At 42.6% G+C, this 13539-nt stretch overlaps 3 protein-coding genes across 4 annotated transcripts; 1 reads left to right on the top strand and 2 right to left on the bottom strand.

The window, feature by feature from the left end:
• Window positions 1–1682: 1682 nt before the first annotated feature.
• On the bottom strand, window positions 1683–3056 carry chtf8 (CTF8, chromosome transmission fidelity factor 8 homolog (S. cerevisiae)). The gene is made up of 3 exons (XM_008311414.2): window positions 2851–3056; window positions 2257–2380; window positions 1683–2025 (listed from the first exon to the last, which is right to left on the bottom strand). Exons 1-3 carry the CDS (start codon window positions 2868–2870, stop codon window positions 1750–1752), a joined length of 420 nt encoding a protein of 139 aa, XP_008309636.1. The 5' UTR covers window positions 2871–3056; the 3' UTR covers window positions 1683–1749.
• Window positions 3057–3228: 172 nt separating this feature from the next.
• On the top strand, window positions 3229–9378 carry utp4 (UTP4 small subunit processome component). Its single transcript, XM_008311415.2, has 17 exons — window positions 3229–3373; window positions 4090–4254; window positions 4493–4681; window positions 4775–4859; window positions 5124–5213; window positions 5494–5705; window positions 5777–5948; window positions 6024–6115; window positions 6194–6290; window positions 6525–6589; window positions 6793–6915; window positions 7007–7163; window positions 7524–7630; window positions 7732–7827; window positions 7980–8165; window positions 8293–8403; window positions 9001–9378. Exons 2-17 carry the CDS (start codon window positions 4096–4098, stop codon window positions 9115–9117), a joined length of 2058 nt encoding a protein of 685 aa, XP_008309637.1. The 5' UTR covers window positions 3229–3373; window positions 4090–4095; the 3' UTR covers window positions 9118–9378.
• Window positions 9379–9846: 468 nt separating this feature from the next.
• LOC103379756 (uncharacterized) lies at window positions 9847–13412 on the bottom strand. Of its 2 annotated transcripts, none has more exons than XM_008311418.3 (3): window positions 12224–13412; window positions 11078–11658; window positions 9847–10551 (listed from the first exon to the last, which is right to left on the bottom strand). In XM_008311418.3, the coding sequence occupies exons 2-3, from the start codon at window positions 11600–11602 to the stop codon at window positions 9964–9966; spliced, it is 1113 nt and encodes a 370-aa protein (XP_008309640.1). In that variant the 5' UTR covers window positions 11603–11658; window positions 12224–13412; the 3' UTR covers window positions 9847–9963. The 2 variants fall into 2 exon arrangements, with proteins under 2 accessions (XP_008309640.1, XP_008309638.1); XM_008311416.3 differs by having other exon boundaries at window positions 11078–11693.
• Window positions 13413–13539: the final 127 nt, after the last annotated feature.

Here is a 13539-nt window from a genome sequence, read left to right on the forward strand (position 1 = left end):
TGAATGTCGTTGAGTTTTTAAAAATAAATGACTTTTTCCACATTAAACTTCCACTTCCTCATCATGGATGTAATTCTGGTAATTCAAATACATTTACACAGAAATACTTTCAAGAACTTAGCATTGCAGTGGACAATGGAAGAAAGACAGATCTACAGTCATTTGACCTCGGGAACAGCAATTGTCTTCATATTTGTTCATGTCGTTACAGAAGAGTTAATTAAATAAACAACTCACTCTGCTGCACCAAAGTCCATAGAGGAAATCAGGGATTTTGATTCTCTCTATGGACTTTGGTCTGAGCTAAAATCACTGATTTTTTCGCTGAGGTTTGGTGTGGCAGTATCTGCAGTTTAAAGTTGTGAAGCAACGTTTCAAACACCACAGATTTAAATTGATGTTGGTTTTATTAGACGAGTGTTTGACTAAGTGGTTCAAATTATTTATAAATAAGTGAAAGTAGACAGATTTATTTATTTGTCAGCTGCGATGTCGGCCTTTACGATGCCGTTGATGTGTGTGAACGTGTTTGATGTGTGAGAGGAACTGTGAAAAGCTTCATTATGTCACTGCCGTCAGTGGAGCTCAGTCCACAGCAGTGGAAACAGACGAGTGGCTGTTTGATGATGACTGGAGTTTTCACTCTAACGACGTGCTTCTAGGTACGACTCTGAAAACACGTGCACTCAAAGAGAGAGAGAGAGTGTGTGTGTGTGTGTGTGTGTGTGAACTCAGCATCTGAATGAATCTCTTCTTTCACTCAGACTCTGAGGTGACGGCTTTTTACTTCTGGGTGTTTTTTTCCCCTCATCGTGGGCGACGCCCGCTGACAAACACACTCTGGGAAAATTCTGGAAACACGTTTGAAGAAAAAAAAAACAGCGCAGCCACAGCATGAGGTCGTGTGTTATTTATATTTAGGACTAAACTTACCTCAGGTTGTGAAATCTTCATTAATAACTGTGAGCTTCAAGAATAACTTTAAAAAAATGTTTTAAGGTATTTTAAGTGATGTCCAATATTAACATTTTGACGATATCCAATATGCCGATAACTTCCAATTTCAATATCAACCGATTCTCATATAGCGGGGAAGTTAAGTCATTTTTAAAATGGTGACTAGTGACTATCACTTTCATATACAGCTGTTCTTCTCCAAAACTATTTTAGGTCACACATCATTTGGTGAAACCCAGGCATTGTGTTATGGAGTTTTCATTATTGGAGGAAACATCCATAATGATTCTTACAGATATTACATATTTATGCTAATATCTGTATCCGATAACATCCGAAACCCCAAGATATTTTTTAAAAAGTAAACCTTTTCCAATGTTTCTACTTTCACTTTTTGAAATTGTCAAAATTTGTGTTAAATTCTTATATGTTGAAATGTCAGGATTAGTCCTTTAAACTCTTCTGACTGGATCTGCTGTCACATCTAATGCTAACGTCAACAAAACCTGAACAAATCGGTCAAGAATCGTTTTAAAAACAACCAAAAGATCATTTAAATTTCAGAAGTTCATTTGAAGGTTTCTACTTTAAATTCATAAAATACAAAAGTAGGAAAATTGTTTAATAAACTGGTTTAAATAAAGCTGCTGGTCCACTGCTGCCTTCTGTGGTCAGTTTGTGTCACTGACATAAACATGAACAAGGGATTTCAAACAGTGAAATAATCAATAAAATATTTTTTTATTAATGACTATACAGTTAAAAAAAAAAAAGTCCTCCCCGTCTCTCCTCCTAGACTTTCTTGGGGACGTTGGTAATGATGGGTTTGGGTCGAGTCTTAAAGATCAACTTTCGTTTGATGAGCGCGGTCACGGTGTAGCACTTGGCGACGGAGCCTGGCTCCTCTGTTTCCATCGGCACCGGTCCGTCCTTATCATCTGTCGTGATGTCACAGTCGCCATGGCTACCTTCAGACTTGGAGCTCTTTGTGAGAACTGCAAAGTGCTTCTCCAGTTTTACCTGCTTGCCGTAAAGAATGTGATGTCCAACAATGAGCACTGGCACACCCTGGTGGAGGGAAAAGTGAAGTTCAGTCTCTGGCAAAGTTATATGAATTTGTTTAAAATTAATTAAAAAAAAAGTGAACCTAGAAAAATCTGTGCGTTTGATCAGGTCTGAACTATAGTTACTGGGGATTGTTGTTGTTTATCTGGGTTTTAAATACTTTGTTTACACCAAAAGTCTTTTTAATAAAAGCCGGTGACAGTGACTCAGTGTGTGTGTTCTCCTTTCTTTTACCTCCTTGGTGTAGAGCAGATCTCCCATCACGTTTCCTGCCAGACCAGAGTTGTGTCTGGAGATCATCTCTCCCTGTAGCTCCACCAACAGCCACTCTGGGGGACTGCACCCGTCCGGACTGCCCCTGCACAAAATGAACGCGACCACATATAATGAGAGATGGGTTTGAGAAGTGAGGGAACAATGAGGTACGGATATCATTTAGTACGGATTGAGCTGAGAGCGCCCTCTGTTGCTAGAATCGACTAATGCACGAAGTATAAAAGTAGTAAAAACAGAAAACATCGTACACGTTTGTCAAATCAATAATGTTTACACTGAATATTTAATTATTATATTATATATAATAATATTATAATATTTGTCTGTTTTTATGAAAACACACGACACACGACCTGCCGTCGTAGTCGTTTAAATGTAAACCATCGTCGATATAAGACCACAGCGAGTAAACAAAACAACGTTTAAAGAGATAAAGAGAGAAAAATAAAAATCAACAATATACTAAACATTTATTTAAAAAACCGCAGACATACGAATGTGTATCATTAAATACTGCGACACTTTAACTCTGTTAAATCTGTTGTTTCCTACCGTATAACGATCTGGACCATCTTCTGTCACCTGTTCACGGCAGTATGAAAAGTTTACGTTACGTCAACATCAGCATTCACGTTAACGATTTTAAAAACAACACATTTATGATATAATCTGAGTGAAAAAAGAAAAAATAACCCTCGAAGAAAAATAACGTGTTTACTTCCGCTCCACTTAAACGTCACTGAAGTTTCCCGCGTGTGCCGGATTTGTGGTGACGTCTTTCCGGTTTGGTTTAAAGGCGTTCGGCACGTTAATATTTACTATTTATCATAATTTATTAACTTATTATTTATTGTTTTGTATCATTCAAATACATACAGTACGTGATCCAATTTAGATTAAAAGGTTGTTTTTTCTGCGTGAAAAGAGCCAGTAGGTGGCAGTGTTCATACACCACTGAACTCATGGTATGAGTACCACTTCCGGGTAAAGGTTCACCAACGTGGCCGCTGATGTTTTCACTGCGTGTGGATTTCAAAACGTGGAAAACAGAACAGCTCGGTGACACCAAGAGAAGGTCGGTGTTTTTGTCATTTTTACCTTAAAGTGTTCGAATCGAAAGAAGCGTCAACTTTAAACACCTTGTCTTTTTGTTTGTGGAGAAAAACCGCTTTTATCTCCTGACCTGAGGTTTACCGTCTGTTTGACTGGAATTTTGACTAGAACTTATCAATAAACTAGGACACGTTTAAAAGAGAGATAGAGACATGTCATAAACGTTTTACGGTTATTTACTAATGTGTGACGGTGACACTGATCATTTTCAAATAAAATAGTCTTAGTCATAACTCTGACTTTTGTTCATATTTTAACCTAAAGTAAGCATCGAACGCAGTCAGTTTCATTTAAAGAGTACATAATAGTGCATCTACTACGTTTGGTGTTTTCTTTTTTTGTCTAGATCTTTCTCTCCAAATTATTCTCCTCTGTCTTTGACAGAGGAGAATAATGATAATGATAACAGCATGATATTTAACAGGTATTTGTTTTTAAATTGTGTACCAGGAAGTGCGTTCCACACTTTCTTAAAGTCATTAATGAGAGACAGCTGATTGGTGGAATGCATTTTTAATAATAATAATAATAAATGTTATTTCATAGGTGCCTTTCTGTCACCTGGCTGATCTCCCTTCTTTTATGCGTGTTTGTGTTTGCACATAAATATATAGTATACACTTGGGTGTATGCATACACATATGTCTGAATAAGATTGTCATTGTCTTCTGTCCACAGGTAGAAATGGGTGAGTTTAAGGTCCATCGCGTTCGCTTCTTCGAGTACTTGCCCAGTGCGATCCGAGCTCTGGCGTTTAACAAAGACTCAGAGCGAATGGCTGTGGCTCGGACAGACGGAGCGGTGGAGATCTTCAACTTCAGCGACAACTACTTCCAGGAAAAGGTGAGTGAATCCAGATCTCCAAGGTCTGCTGTTTTTAACTCTGTACTTTTCAAAGCAGCGTACTTTGGAAGAATCTTTTTTATTATAATGACTACATTTGCTAATATTAAAAGACATCCCTATAAAAAAAGAAAATTACATTTTTTAAATCTTTGTTTTCCAAATCAAAAGTAAATAAAAATCTCCTGATTTTGTGACGATGTTCTGTTTTTATTTTAATTGGGTTTTTCTGCTGCAGGTGATTCCAGGTAAAGACAGCAGAGCTGCAGAGACACTGTGTTGGCTTCACCATCGGCTCTTTGCTGCTGGTTTGAACGGTGAGATCACAGAGTACGACCTGGAAAACCTGAAGCCCAGGTCCAGTGTGGAGACGTTTGGTGGACCAGTGTGGACCATCGGCTGCAACCGACAGGGCACCATGCTGGCTGTAGGTTCAAACCCTTTCTTCTCCGTCTGCAGCATCACTGCACCACCCAACATTTCTGAAGGAGTGTGTGTGTTTGGTGTGTGTGTTTCTCAGGCGGGCTGTGAGAATGGGACAGTGAAGATTTTTGAAGTCCAGGAGGAGAAGATTCAGCTTCAGAGGAGCCTGGAGAGACAGAAAGGTTTGTTTGTTTTAATCAAACATCGCCCCCTGCAGGCTTGAAACTTTAAAGAAGGGTTTAAACGATTAAATTTAGAAGAAAAGCTGGGGGCCGGGGAGTTAATTAGTCCATAAGACTTGAGCACCAACATAGAGACGGCTGTGAGGAGCAGAAACGTCCTTGAAAGTCCCAGACCTTGAAAGTGCTTAAATCTGTCTGGACACAGTCCATGTTACACAGTGTTGGTCAGTGGTGATGTTGACGTGTTCACATGTGATGTCACAGGCCGTATCCTGTCTCTGTCCTGGCATCCGTCTGGAGCTCAGCTCGCCGCTGGAACCATGGACATGATCAGAATCTTCGACGTCCAGACAGGTGAGCGGACCTTCAGCAGAATGTCAGAGAATGTTGTGTTCAGGTTTGACCACAAGATTCATCACTGAAGTGACACATGTGCACCAGAGGAGGGTGCTGTTAGACTTTGGGGTAGTAGGGGTCACGTCTATCACACTTTTGAAAATCAGACTTCAGCAAAAGGTCATGTGACCTAGGTCTGATCTGTTTATAAAATAAAAAAAGAGATACGGGTCACATGTAAGTATGGGGTCAGATTTGGCCCATCTTGACCTTTGACATTTACCGTTTGTTCTCCCAGGCTGTGCCACACACAGGCTGCTGGTGGACAGAGGAGTGGGAACGTGTAGAAACCGAGAGGTGGTGGTGTGGAGCGTCCTCTTCCTCTCTGACAGAACCGTCATCAGTGGGGACTCGGCGGGGAAGGTCCAGATCTGGGACGGAGCGACGGGAACTCTGATCAGGACTCACCTGGTCACCAAATGGGATGTTCTGGCTCTGGCCGTGTCTCAGGTGAGCGCTTCAGGACGAACACCAGCAGGTCGTGAGATGTTGGGATGTTAAAGCTTTGACTCTGGGCCCAGGATGAGAGCAGTGTGATAGCCGGAACCTCCGAGGGAACCGTGGTCCAGTTCCAGTTCCTGCCCTCCACCATGGGACAGCAGGAGAAGGAGTGGGTCAGAACCAGGACCTTTAAGAACCACTCGCATGACGTGAGGGCGCTGATCCACACAGACACTGCTGTGGTCTCTGGAGGTTAGTCGTCCCCCCTCCCCACCCCCACCCCCACTGATGATGGTGATGATTGTGACCACGATCTCCTGTGTTCAGGTATGGACACTCAGCTGGTGGTGCGACCTCTCCTGGACAAAGTGGAGAAGAACACACAGGAATCGTCGATGAGGAAAATCCTTTTCCCTCACGTGAGTTCATTTCTGATGTTATTGAATGAAAAGGGTTTCAGTCTGGTCACATTAAACATTCTTACTCTCTCTGTACAGAAGCCTCTGGTGGACTGTGCTCACAGAGCAGGTCTCCTCTTGTTCCAGTTCACTGATCATTTAGAGCTGTGGAGGTTGGGGGAGAGTGAAGGACAGGGTGAGGACACAGAAAAACACTCTCATACATTTTTTTAAGAAGCACTTGAAAACTTTTCTCTTCAAAGAACATCTATCCTAACAAACCCATGAACATGACATGAACCTCTTCTCACTCTATGACCTGCTGGTTTCACTGTAGCTTGATTGGTCCTCAAACTGTTAAGTCGCTTTGGATACAAGTGTCTGCTAAATGTAATGTAATGTAATAATCCATCGTGTGTGTGTTTGACAGGGAAACCTGGTGAGAGTTTACCAGTGAAGAAGAAACCAGAGAAACTGATTCACCTGAAGAAGAAGGTCAGTCTGTCAGTCGGTCAGTCTGTCAGTCTGTCAGTCTGTCTGTGAATGTTAACAAATAAATCTATGACTTTTTTAAAATTGTTGTCGTCATGGTAACCATCTCCATCGTGGTGTGTGGACCTGAGGTTCTCCACCTCTGATCTGTTGCCACTTGATGTTAATAGTTATATCTAAAGGTGAGTGTGTGCTGCCCCCTGCAGGGAGACGATCACATCTGCAGCAGTGCCTTGTCATCGTGTGGAGGTTGGTTGGTGTTCTCCACCATCTGCAGCGTCAGACTCTACAGAGTCCAGCTCAGTAACAACACCGTCAGTCTCACCAAGGTACCGATGGTCGGAACAGGAACTTTCACCGATGGGAACTTTCACCGTCGAAAATGAACTGTTGGTTTATTTCTCTTACTTTTCCTCCCAGGTGTCCAAACTTCCCAGAATCCTTTGCTGGGCCCATCAGCTGTGTTTCTCAGCGGACTCCTCCAGACTGTTCGCTGCTGGCGCTCGTTCTTCAGTTCATGTCTTTTCTCTCAGTCAGTCTGAGTGTAAACACATTCACACACTGAGACCAAAGTCAGGTCAGTTCACACACACACACACACTCTCTCTCACTCCCTCCCTCCGTCCCTCGCCCTCCTTCACACCAACGTCCAGAGAGAACACGGGTTATTTCAGCCCATAGAGACACAGGAGATGTTGATCCACTACTGCCTCCTGTGGTTATGTTGTGTCACTGAGGTCAACCTGATCAAAGGATGTCAAACAGTGGAGTCACAAAATAACACCTTGAACTGAGTGATGGAGCAGCAGCAGCTGAGTCTCTGTGAGGTTTGGTCTGAGAGAGCCAGAGGTTTAGAACCAACAGTTGACGTTGAAACGCATCGTAAAAACACATTAACTAAAGTGTGTGTGTGTGTGTGTGTGTGTGTGTGTTCCAGGGTCCAGGCAGCCGCTCCACCTGCTCTGTGTCAGTCAGGACGGTCACTGGTTAGCTGCAGCTAACACAGACTGTGAGGTCACCGTCTATGACCTCAAAACCATGAAGGTCAGTCTTCACCCGCAGATGTCTCTGAGCCAATCACAGTCGAGGACACTTTGATTTGGTTTTAACCTCATACCCCCCTCCCACCTGCCCCCCCTCTGCAGCTCCACTGTACAGTTCCAGTCTACTCTTCCTGTCCCACAGCCATGGCCTTTCATCCAGTCTACAACAACCTGCTGATGACTCATGCTGACCAGCAGGTGGAGCACACACACACACACTCCTCTCTGCTCCTCATGTTGATGCTTTATATAAATCTGTACATCTGCAAAATTATAGAAAAATAAGAATTCCTAACAGTGATTATTCTGTGCCCGTGTGTCTGTGTGTGTCCGTGTGTGTGTGTGTCCAGCTGAGTGAGTTCTCGGTGCAGCAGCGCTCGTACACAGAGTGGAGTCGAGCTCTGCACCGACGAGGTCTTCACCCTTTGTGGCTGAAGAGAGACACACCTGTCACTCACATCACCTTCAATCCCACAAACCCCGCCCACATCCTCCTGCACGACACCTACATGTTCTGCATCATTGACCAGACACTGGTACGTACACGGCACGTGCACCAACCCCGACGTGCTGAGCCTTAGGTTAAGAAACATTATTAAAGATGTGAAAGTCTTCCTCCTCCTCCTTCACCTCCTCCTTCACCTCGAAGCGAGATATCTGCAGCCCCTCCCTGATGAAAAGTCAGTGCTCTTCAACCAGATGATGCTGAGGAGTCTCCCTGAGTCTGAGAGGATGAGACACAGCCACGCCTTCAAGATCTGCAAGAACTTTCAGGTACTAGTAATAGTTTGTATCTAAAACTGTAGTATCAGATACTCTGACAAATTCACCCACGGTGCCTTCAAATCTTTGGTTCTGTGAACTATAAAACTATATTTGCTGGTGGAAAATAGAACCAGTAGGGGGCAGTACTCACAAGAATCAGGTCTGCTTTTAAAACCAAAAAAGAAGCGAGATAATTGTTAGCGTGGTTAGCTTTCTACATACATTACAATCCTATAGACTAGCATTGCACCACTATGGAACTATCTGAATACGTACTGACAAGTGCAGCCAGAGATAATACCGCTAATACGGTTCATGCTAGTATATTCACTGCTAACACCCTGCTAATTCACTTCTTGGTAGCACAAAGCTAAAAAGTGCTAACTGGCTAAATTTAAATTATCTATGTCCAGAATTTTTTTTCTTTTTCTGTTATTATTTCATCTTATCTTATTTCATGGTGAAAGGTTCTATAAAACATTGCACCAGTATATGTGAATCATGAGAGGGCTTCAGATGTGTACTTAGCACCACTTACAGGCCAAACATGGAATACCAGAACACTCTGAATAGTTTGGTGTATGATCCTGATGTTCTCCTCCACAGAACATCCTGTGTTTCGATTTATTAGAGGACCAGTCTTTGGTGGTGGTGGAGCGCCCCCTGCTGGATATCATGTCTCAGCTGCCTGCACCAGTGAGACAGAAGAAATTTGCCACATAAAAGACTGCAGATTGAAATCAGAACGACAGAGAACGAGCGGCTGCTTTGTTGAAAACTGTTTTTATAAAGTGTTCGAACCATTTACAGACTATTTACACTTGTCCACAGTCTTTACTTAAACCTCAGTTCACTCCAGTGTTTTCAGGAAGATGATACTGAGCTGTGATGAGGTCACATGACCATCAGACCCACCAGTGACCAGGTGGAGGAAGCAAAACACAAAAAGTTTTTTCATAAATAACAAATGTGTAAAGTAAAAAATGGCTCTTTGGTTTTGTTTACCATGACCCCATTGACCTCTGTCCTCAAGTCTGATGACATCATCTATTATTAAAGACGTTGGTGTAAATGGTTTTGAGAAGACTCTCTGTCCCAGACTGATTGAGGTTATTGGTTGGTCTGTAGCAGTAGCCTCAGCCAATAAGGTTCACTGTGGAAATCAGACTCAACTGTCCAAACAAGGTATATGTTTAACTTTTAAAAGAAAAAGTTTTTTGCGATTATTCACTTGTCGTTAAAACGCTGTTAGTGATTAAAACTAAAGATTAAAACTTTAAAATTATGAAAAAAAGAATGGTTTGGTCCAGAATGGATGTTTTGGTCGAATGAGGTACTAATACCCCGAATTGACTGTGCCGTGAGCGCCCCCTTTCTGCTACAGGAAGCGTTAAGGCTTTTTCGACTAAAACCTGTAGTTTTGGACCCCACATACAAAAAAAATGACCCTGGATTTGAGGTCACCAAATGAGCAAATGAGCTGCTGATTCACTGCTGCCTCCTGTGGTCAATTTTGGAATGTGTCAGCACCTCTCAAAGCCAAAACACAAATCCACAAGCTGTCCATGTCTACCACAACCAGCTGTCCAGGTGCTGTACACAGTAACATGACTGTTCCAAGATGGCCGACAGCTCGCGGTACGGCTCTGCCTTCCAGGTGGGGAGCAGCCTCTCGTTGTTGAGGGCCTGTAACTTTGGGGTCCCCTCCCTCAGCACGTTGTAGAGACACGGCCAGCGGTGCTGGATTCTTAGTCGTGTCCTACGGTCCAGCGTGATTCCTCGGACGATCTTTTTTGCCCGCAGCTCCCGGAGTGCCGGCAGCTTCAGTCGGTTGAAGACCAGACCCCGGCTCGGTGACACATCCAGGAATTCCAGCGACTCCGACTCCAGGGTGTAGGAGATTCCGAGGTTCCTGAGTGGCACCAGGATGTGCAGTGTGAGGGAGCGCAGGTTTGGCAGGGACTTAGTGACAGTCTGCAGCGTGGACGGCGTCACACCTTTGAACACCCAGAAATATTTCAGCTCCAGGACCCGCAGCTGCTGGAAGTTTAAGAGCAGCGACACTGAAACGTCCGACCAATCGAAATGGAGACGCATCTTTGAAATCCGAGGACAAGTCTGGGTCAGTTTGGCCAGCAGCTCCTGGAAACTAGTCACCTGACCGGTGACATCACAAAGAGGTGGAAAAAGAACCTTTCAAATAACCTGATTTCTTTTGAAGTACGGAAAATAAAACTATAATTATTGGATTTAAACTAAGGATGTCCGATATTACCATTTTGCAGATATCTAATATACCCATATTTACCAATTTCCAATTCCAGTATCAACCGACACCGACACCAGCAGGGCAGTGGTGGCCTGGTGGTTGAGGAAGGTAAGTGCCACCTAGTCACTAAGTCACTAACAATTTGTAGGGCACACATCATTTGGTGAAACCCAATCATTGGGTTATCAGGTTTTCATTATGGGAGGAAAAACCGATAATGATTCTTACAGATGCAACAAAATTATTCTAATATCAGGCCGATAATATCGGCCGACTGAGATTATCAGACATCCCTAATTTTAACTCCAGAGTAGAACAATATTTGATCTTTCTTTAATCTTTGACGTCCAGCTCTATTCTAAATACAGTATAAGTTCTGGCTGACTTAACGTAACAATTAGCAGATTATATTACCTGGTCCATCTTGGTGATGCTGTCCTGGTGAGAGCTAGAATGGACCCTTAAGTCTAGGGGCTCCAGGAGTGTGAAGGTCCAGTTGAGGTCCAGGTGACCCAGGTCTCTGCAGTGAACATTGTCCAGCAGGCCGCTCAGCAGCTCTGCCCACTTGTTCCTGCGGTCACCCAGGTCAAAGCTGGCCTTCAGGGTCAGCAGACTGGCTCGCCGAGAAATAAGGTGGTGCGTGTAGTGGTGAACCCAGGCCTTCCAGCGCTCAAACTCTCGGTTGGACACCAGCAACCCCTCCTGGCCAAGGTGAAAGACACCCCGGCGAGAGTAGTCTGCCACTCGCCACAGTTTCCAGGAGCGCACCAGGCAGCTCCAGCTCAGACAGACCAGAGCACAGCTGCATTTGTCCACTTCATTCAGAAAGGACAGGACATGCAGCTGACACTCCACTGGCAGCAGGTTGAAGGGAAAGACGTCGTCTGCCACTTTGCGACGGCTCCTCACAGGGACTAGCGGCCTTTTTCTTGGAGGCATGACAGCGAGCAATGATGGTGATTATTATGGGTAAGGTTCCCATAAATGTCCTAGACCTTTAATTTCAGACAAAGTAAATAAATAAATAAAGCTGTTGAAGAGAAACAAACACAGTCAGTGGTAATAAATGTTTGATTTCATAGGACAGGATTTCAAATGAATCTGATTTAAAATGAAAGTTAGATTTACAATGTATTTATGTAAGGACTGTTACGAACTCAAAAAAAACCTTTTTATATATTTGGACAAAGACTCTAATTTCTAATTTCTTTCTAATTGGAAACATTTCTAATTCACACATAATATCCAGTTCATACTGTCTCAGGAAACGGTTTACCTCTATGGTGCACAGTACTTTATTTTTACTTGTTAGTGACTTTGGTGGTCAAAGTTTCATAATTTAATCCAGTGACGCATACTGACCACACGAGGCAGCAGTAACATGATACTTTAATCTGTTTGTATAATGAGCTGGCACTGAAAATAGTTTAGTTTATAATAGTTTATAATAATAGTTTATAATACTTTCTGTTACATTGCAATCGATGGGAATTCTTGAGCAGCTTTATAAAAAAATATGTTTTATTTATAATGACAAGTTATTAAAAAAGTCAATTTTACCTTTTGGTCGATAAGATACTCGGTTAAATAGCTAAGCTCTTAGCATCTAACAGGCAGACGACAGAAGACTCCGTTTCCTAAACTCACCCACTAAAACTCGTGGCTACGTTTTAATTTTTTGTTGAAGATGAAAGTTTACGTCACAAACTATAATGGAACTCAAATAAGTTTAAAATAAGGCATAAAAACCGCGGACACCAGCCGTAGCTAGGTAACTAAATGGGCCGGTCGAACCTAGCACTGGACCAGCTGAACTCTGTTGTTGTTTTCTTGAGGCTACGCAATGATGATGTCATCAAACAGCGCTCGTGTGTCGCACGTTCAAATACCGGCGTTGTGCCGGCGGGCGGAGTTAGCGTTTGAAGACACGCTTTTGAAAATAACATTTTTGTATTATACAGAACATTGTTTACAACCAATATAATTAGTTTATTAAATTCAAAAATAAAATCAAGAAAATCAGTAAACAGTGTATTGTTTAAAGTTCAGGTCGAGAGTAGGGAACATGAGATGAAGCGCACCCTTCAGGGTGCAGGCAAAACTATAGTTTTCAGGTTTTTGTAGCTGTAGGCCGTTTGAATATTGTTGCTGGCTTTGTGTTTTTTTTAGGTTTTTATTGCTGTATACGATATGCCTACTTTTCGAAAATTATAATGATTCGCTTTTCCAAGCACGCCATCCCTTGTTTTACTATTACACCGACAATTTGCTTTTCACTTTGATGTCATTTAACTATTGAATGGTATTTTATGTCACGAAAATCATGTACGAAACCAGGTTGACTCACATTTCTTAAATAATCAGATTTTGTAGAATATATCTGATTATGTCGTTGTCATTTTTTCTTACCAGCAGAGGGCGATGTAAGGAAGCAGAAATAGTTGCCTGGTAACAGACAATAGGATACTGCGGAAAAATACTGGATCATCTATCTCCATCCGGTGACAGTCAGCCGGTGTTGTAAATGTCTGTGTCACAGTGCAATACTTGAATCCATTGCTTTGTCATATTAAGATTAATATCTATGGAGAGTTCAGCCATGGATTAATGAAAACATTTAAAATGAAGTTAAAAATGACCAAGTCATTTGTAACAGAGCTTATACAATAGTAAAAAAAAATAGTCTTAAAGAAAGTTACCCAGCAAACCGGTTCATTTTGTAACAGTCTTTTTTTGTCCGACGGTACAGTAAAGAGCCTCGGTTTACATCGCCCTGAGCACCGGGATGACGTGAAACAGCCAATGGGAGTACGGTTGTGTCATGTGACCACTCCCTCCCCTCTGCCTCTAGTGGACACACCCACTCCTTGTAAATA

This window comes from Cynoglossus semilaevis, chromosome 6 (genome assembly GCF_000523025.1).
Source record: "Cynoglossus semilaevis isolate Cse_v1.0 chromosome 6, Cse_v1.0, whole genome shotgun sequence".
NCBI classification, from domain to species: Eukaryota; Metazoa; Chordata; class Actinopteri; order Pleuronectiformes; family Cynoglossidae; genus Cynoglossus; species Cynoglossus semilaevis.

Bases quoted from the DNA above. Each gene is read 5' to 3' on its own strand.
- LOC103379756 (XM_008311418.3), bottom strand. From the start codon at position 11,602: ATGCCTCCAAGAAAAAGGCCGCTAGTCCCTGTGAGGAGCCGTCGCAAA. The intron at 10,552-11,077 runs GTAATATAATCT...GTCACCGGTCAG, and splicing joins GCATCACCAAGATGGACCAG to GTGACTAGTTTCCAGGAGCT.
- chtf8 (XM_008311414.2), bottom strand. From the start codon at position 2,870: ATGGTCCAGATCGTTATACG. The intron at 2,381-2,850 runs GTAGGAAACAAC...CATTTTGTGCAG, and splicing joins ATGGTCCAGATCGTTATACG to GGGCAGTCCGGACGGGTGCA. The intron at 2,026-2,256 runs GTAAAAGAAAGG...TCCCTCCACCAG, and splicing joins ATCTGCTCTACACCAAGGAG to GGTGTGCCAGTGCTCATTGT.
- utp4 (XM_008311415.2), top strand. From the start codon at position 4,096: ATGGGTGAGTTTAAGGTCCATCGCGTTCGCTTCTTCGAGTACTTGCCC. The intron at 4,860-5,123 runs GTTTGTTTGTTT...GTGATGTCACAG, and splicing joins GAGCCTGGAGAGACAGAAAG to GCCGTATCCTGTCTCTGTCC. The intron at 7,828-7,979 runs GTGGAGCACACA...GTGTGTGTCCAG, and splicing joins TGACTCATGCTGACCAGCAG to CTGAGTGAGTTCTCGGTGCA.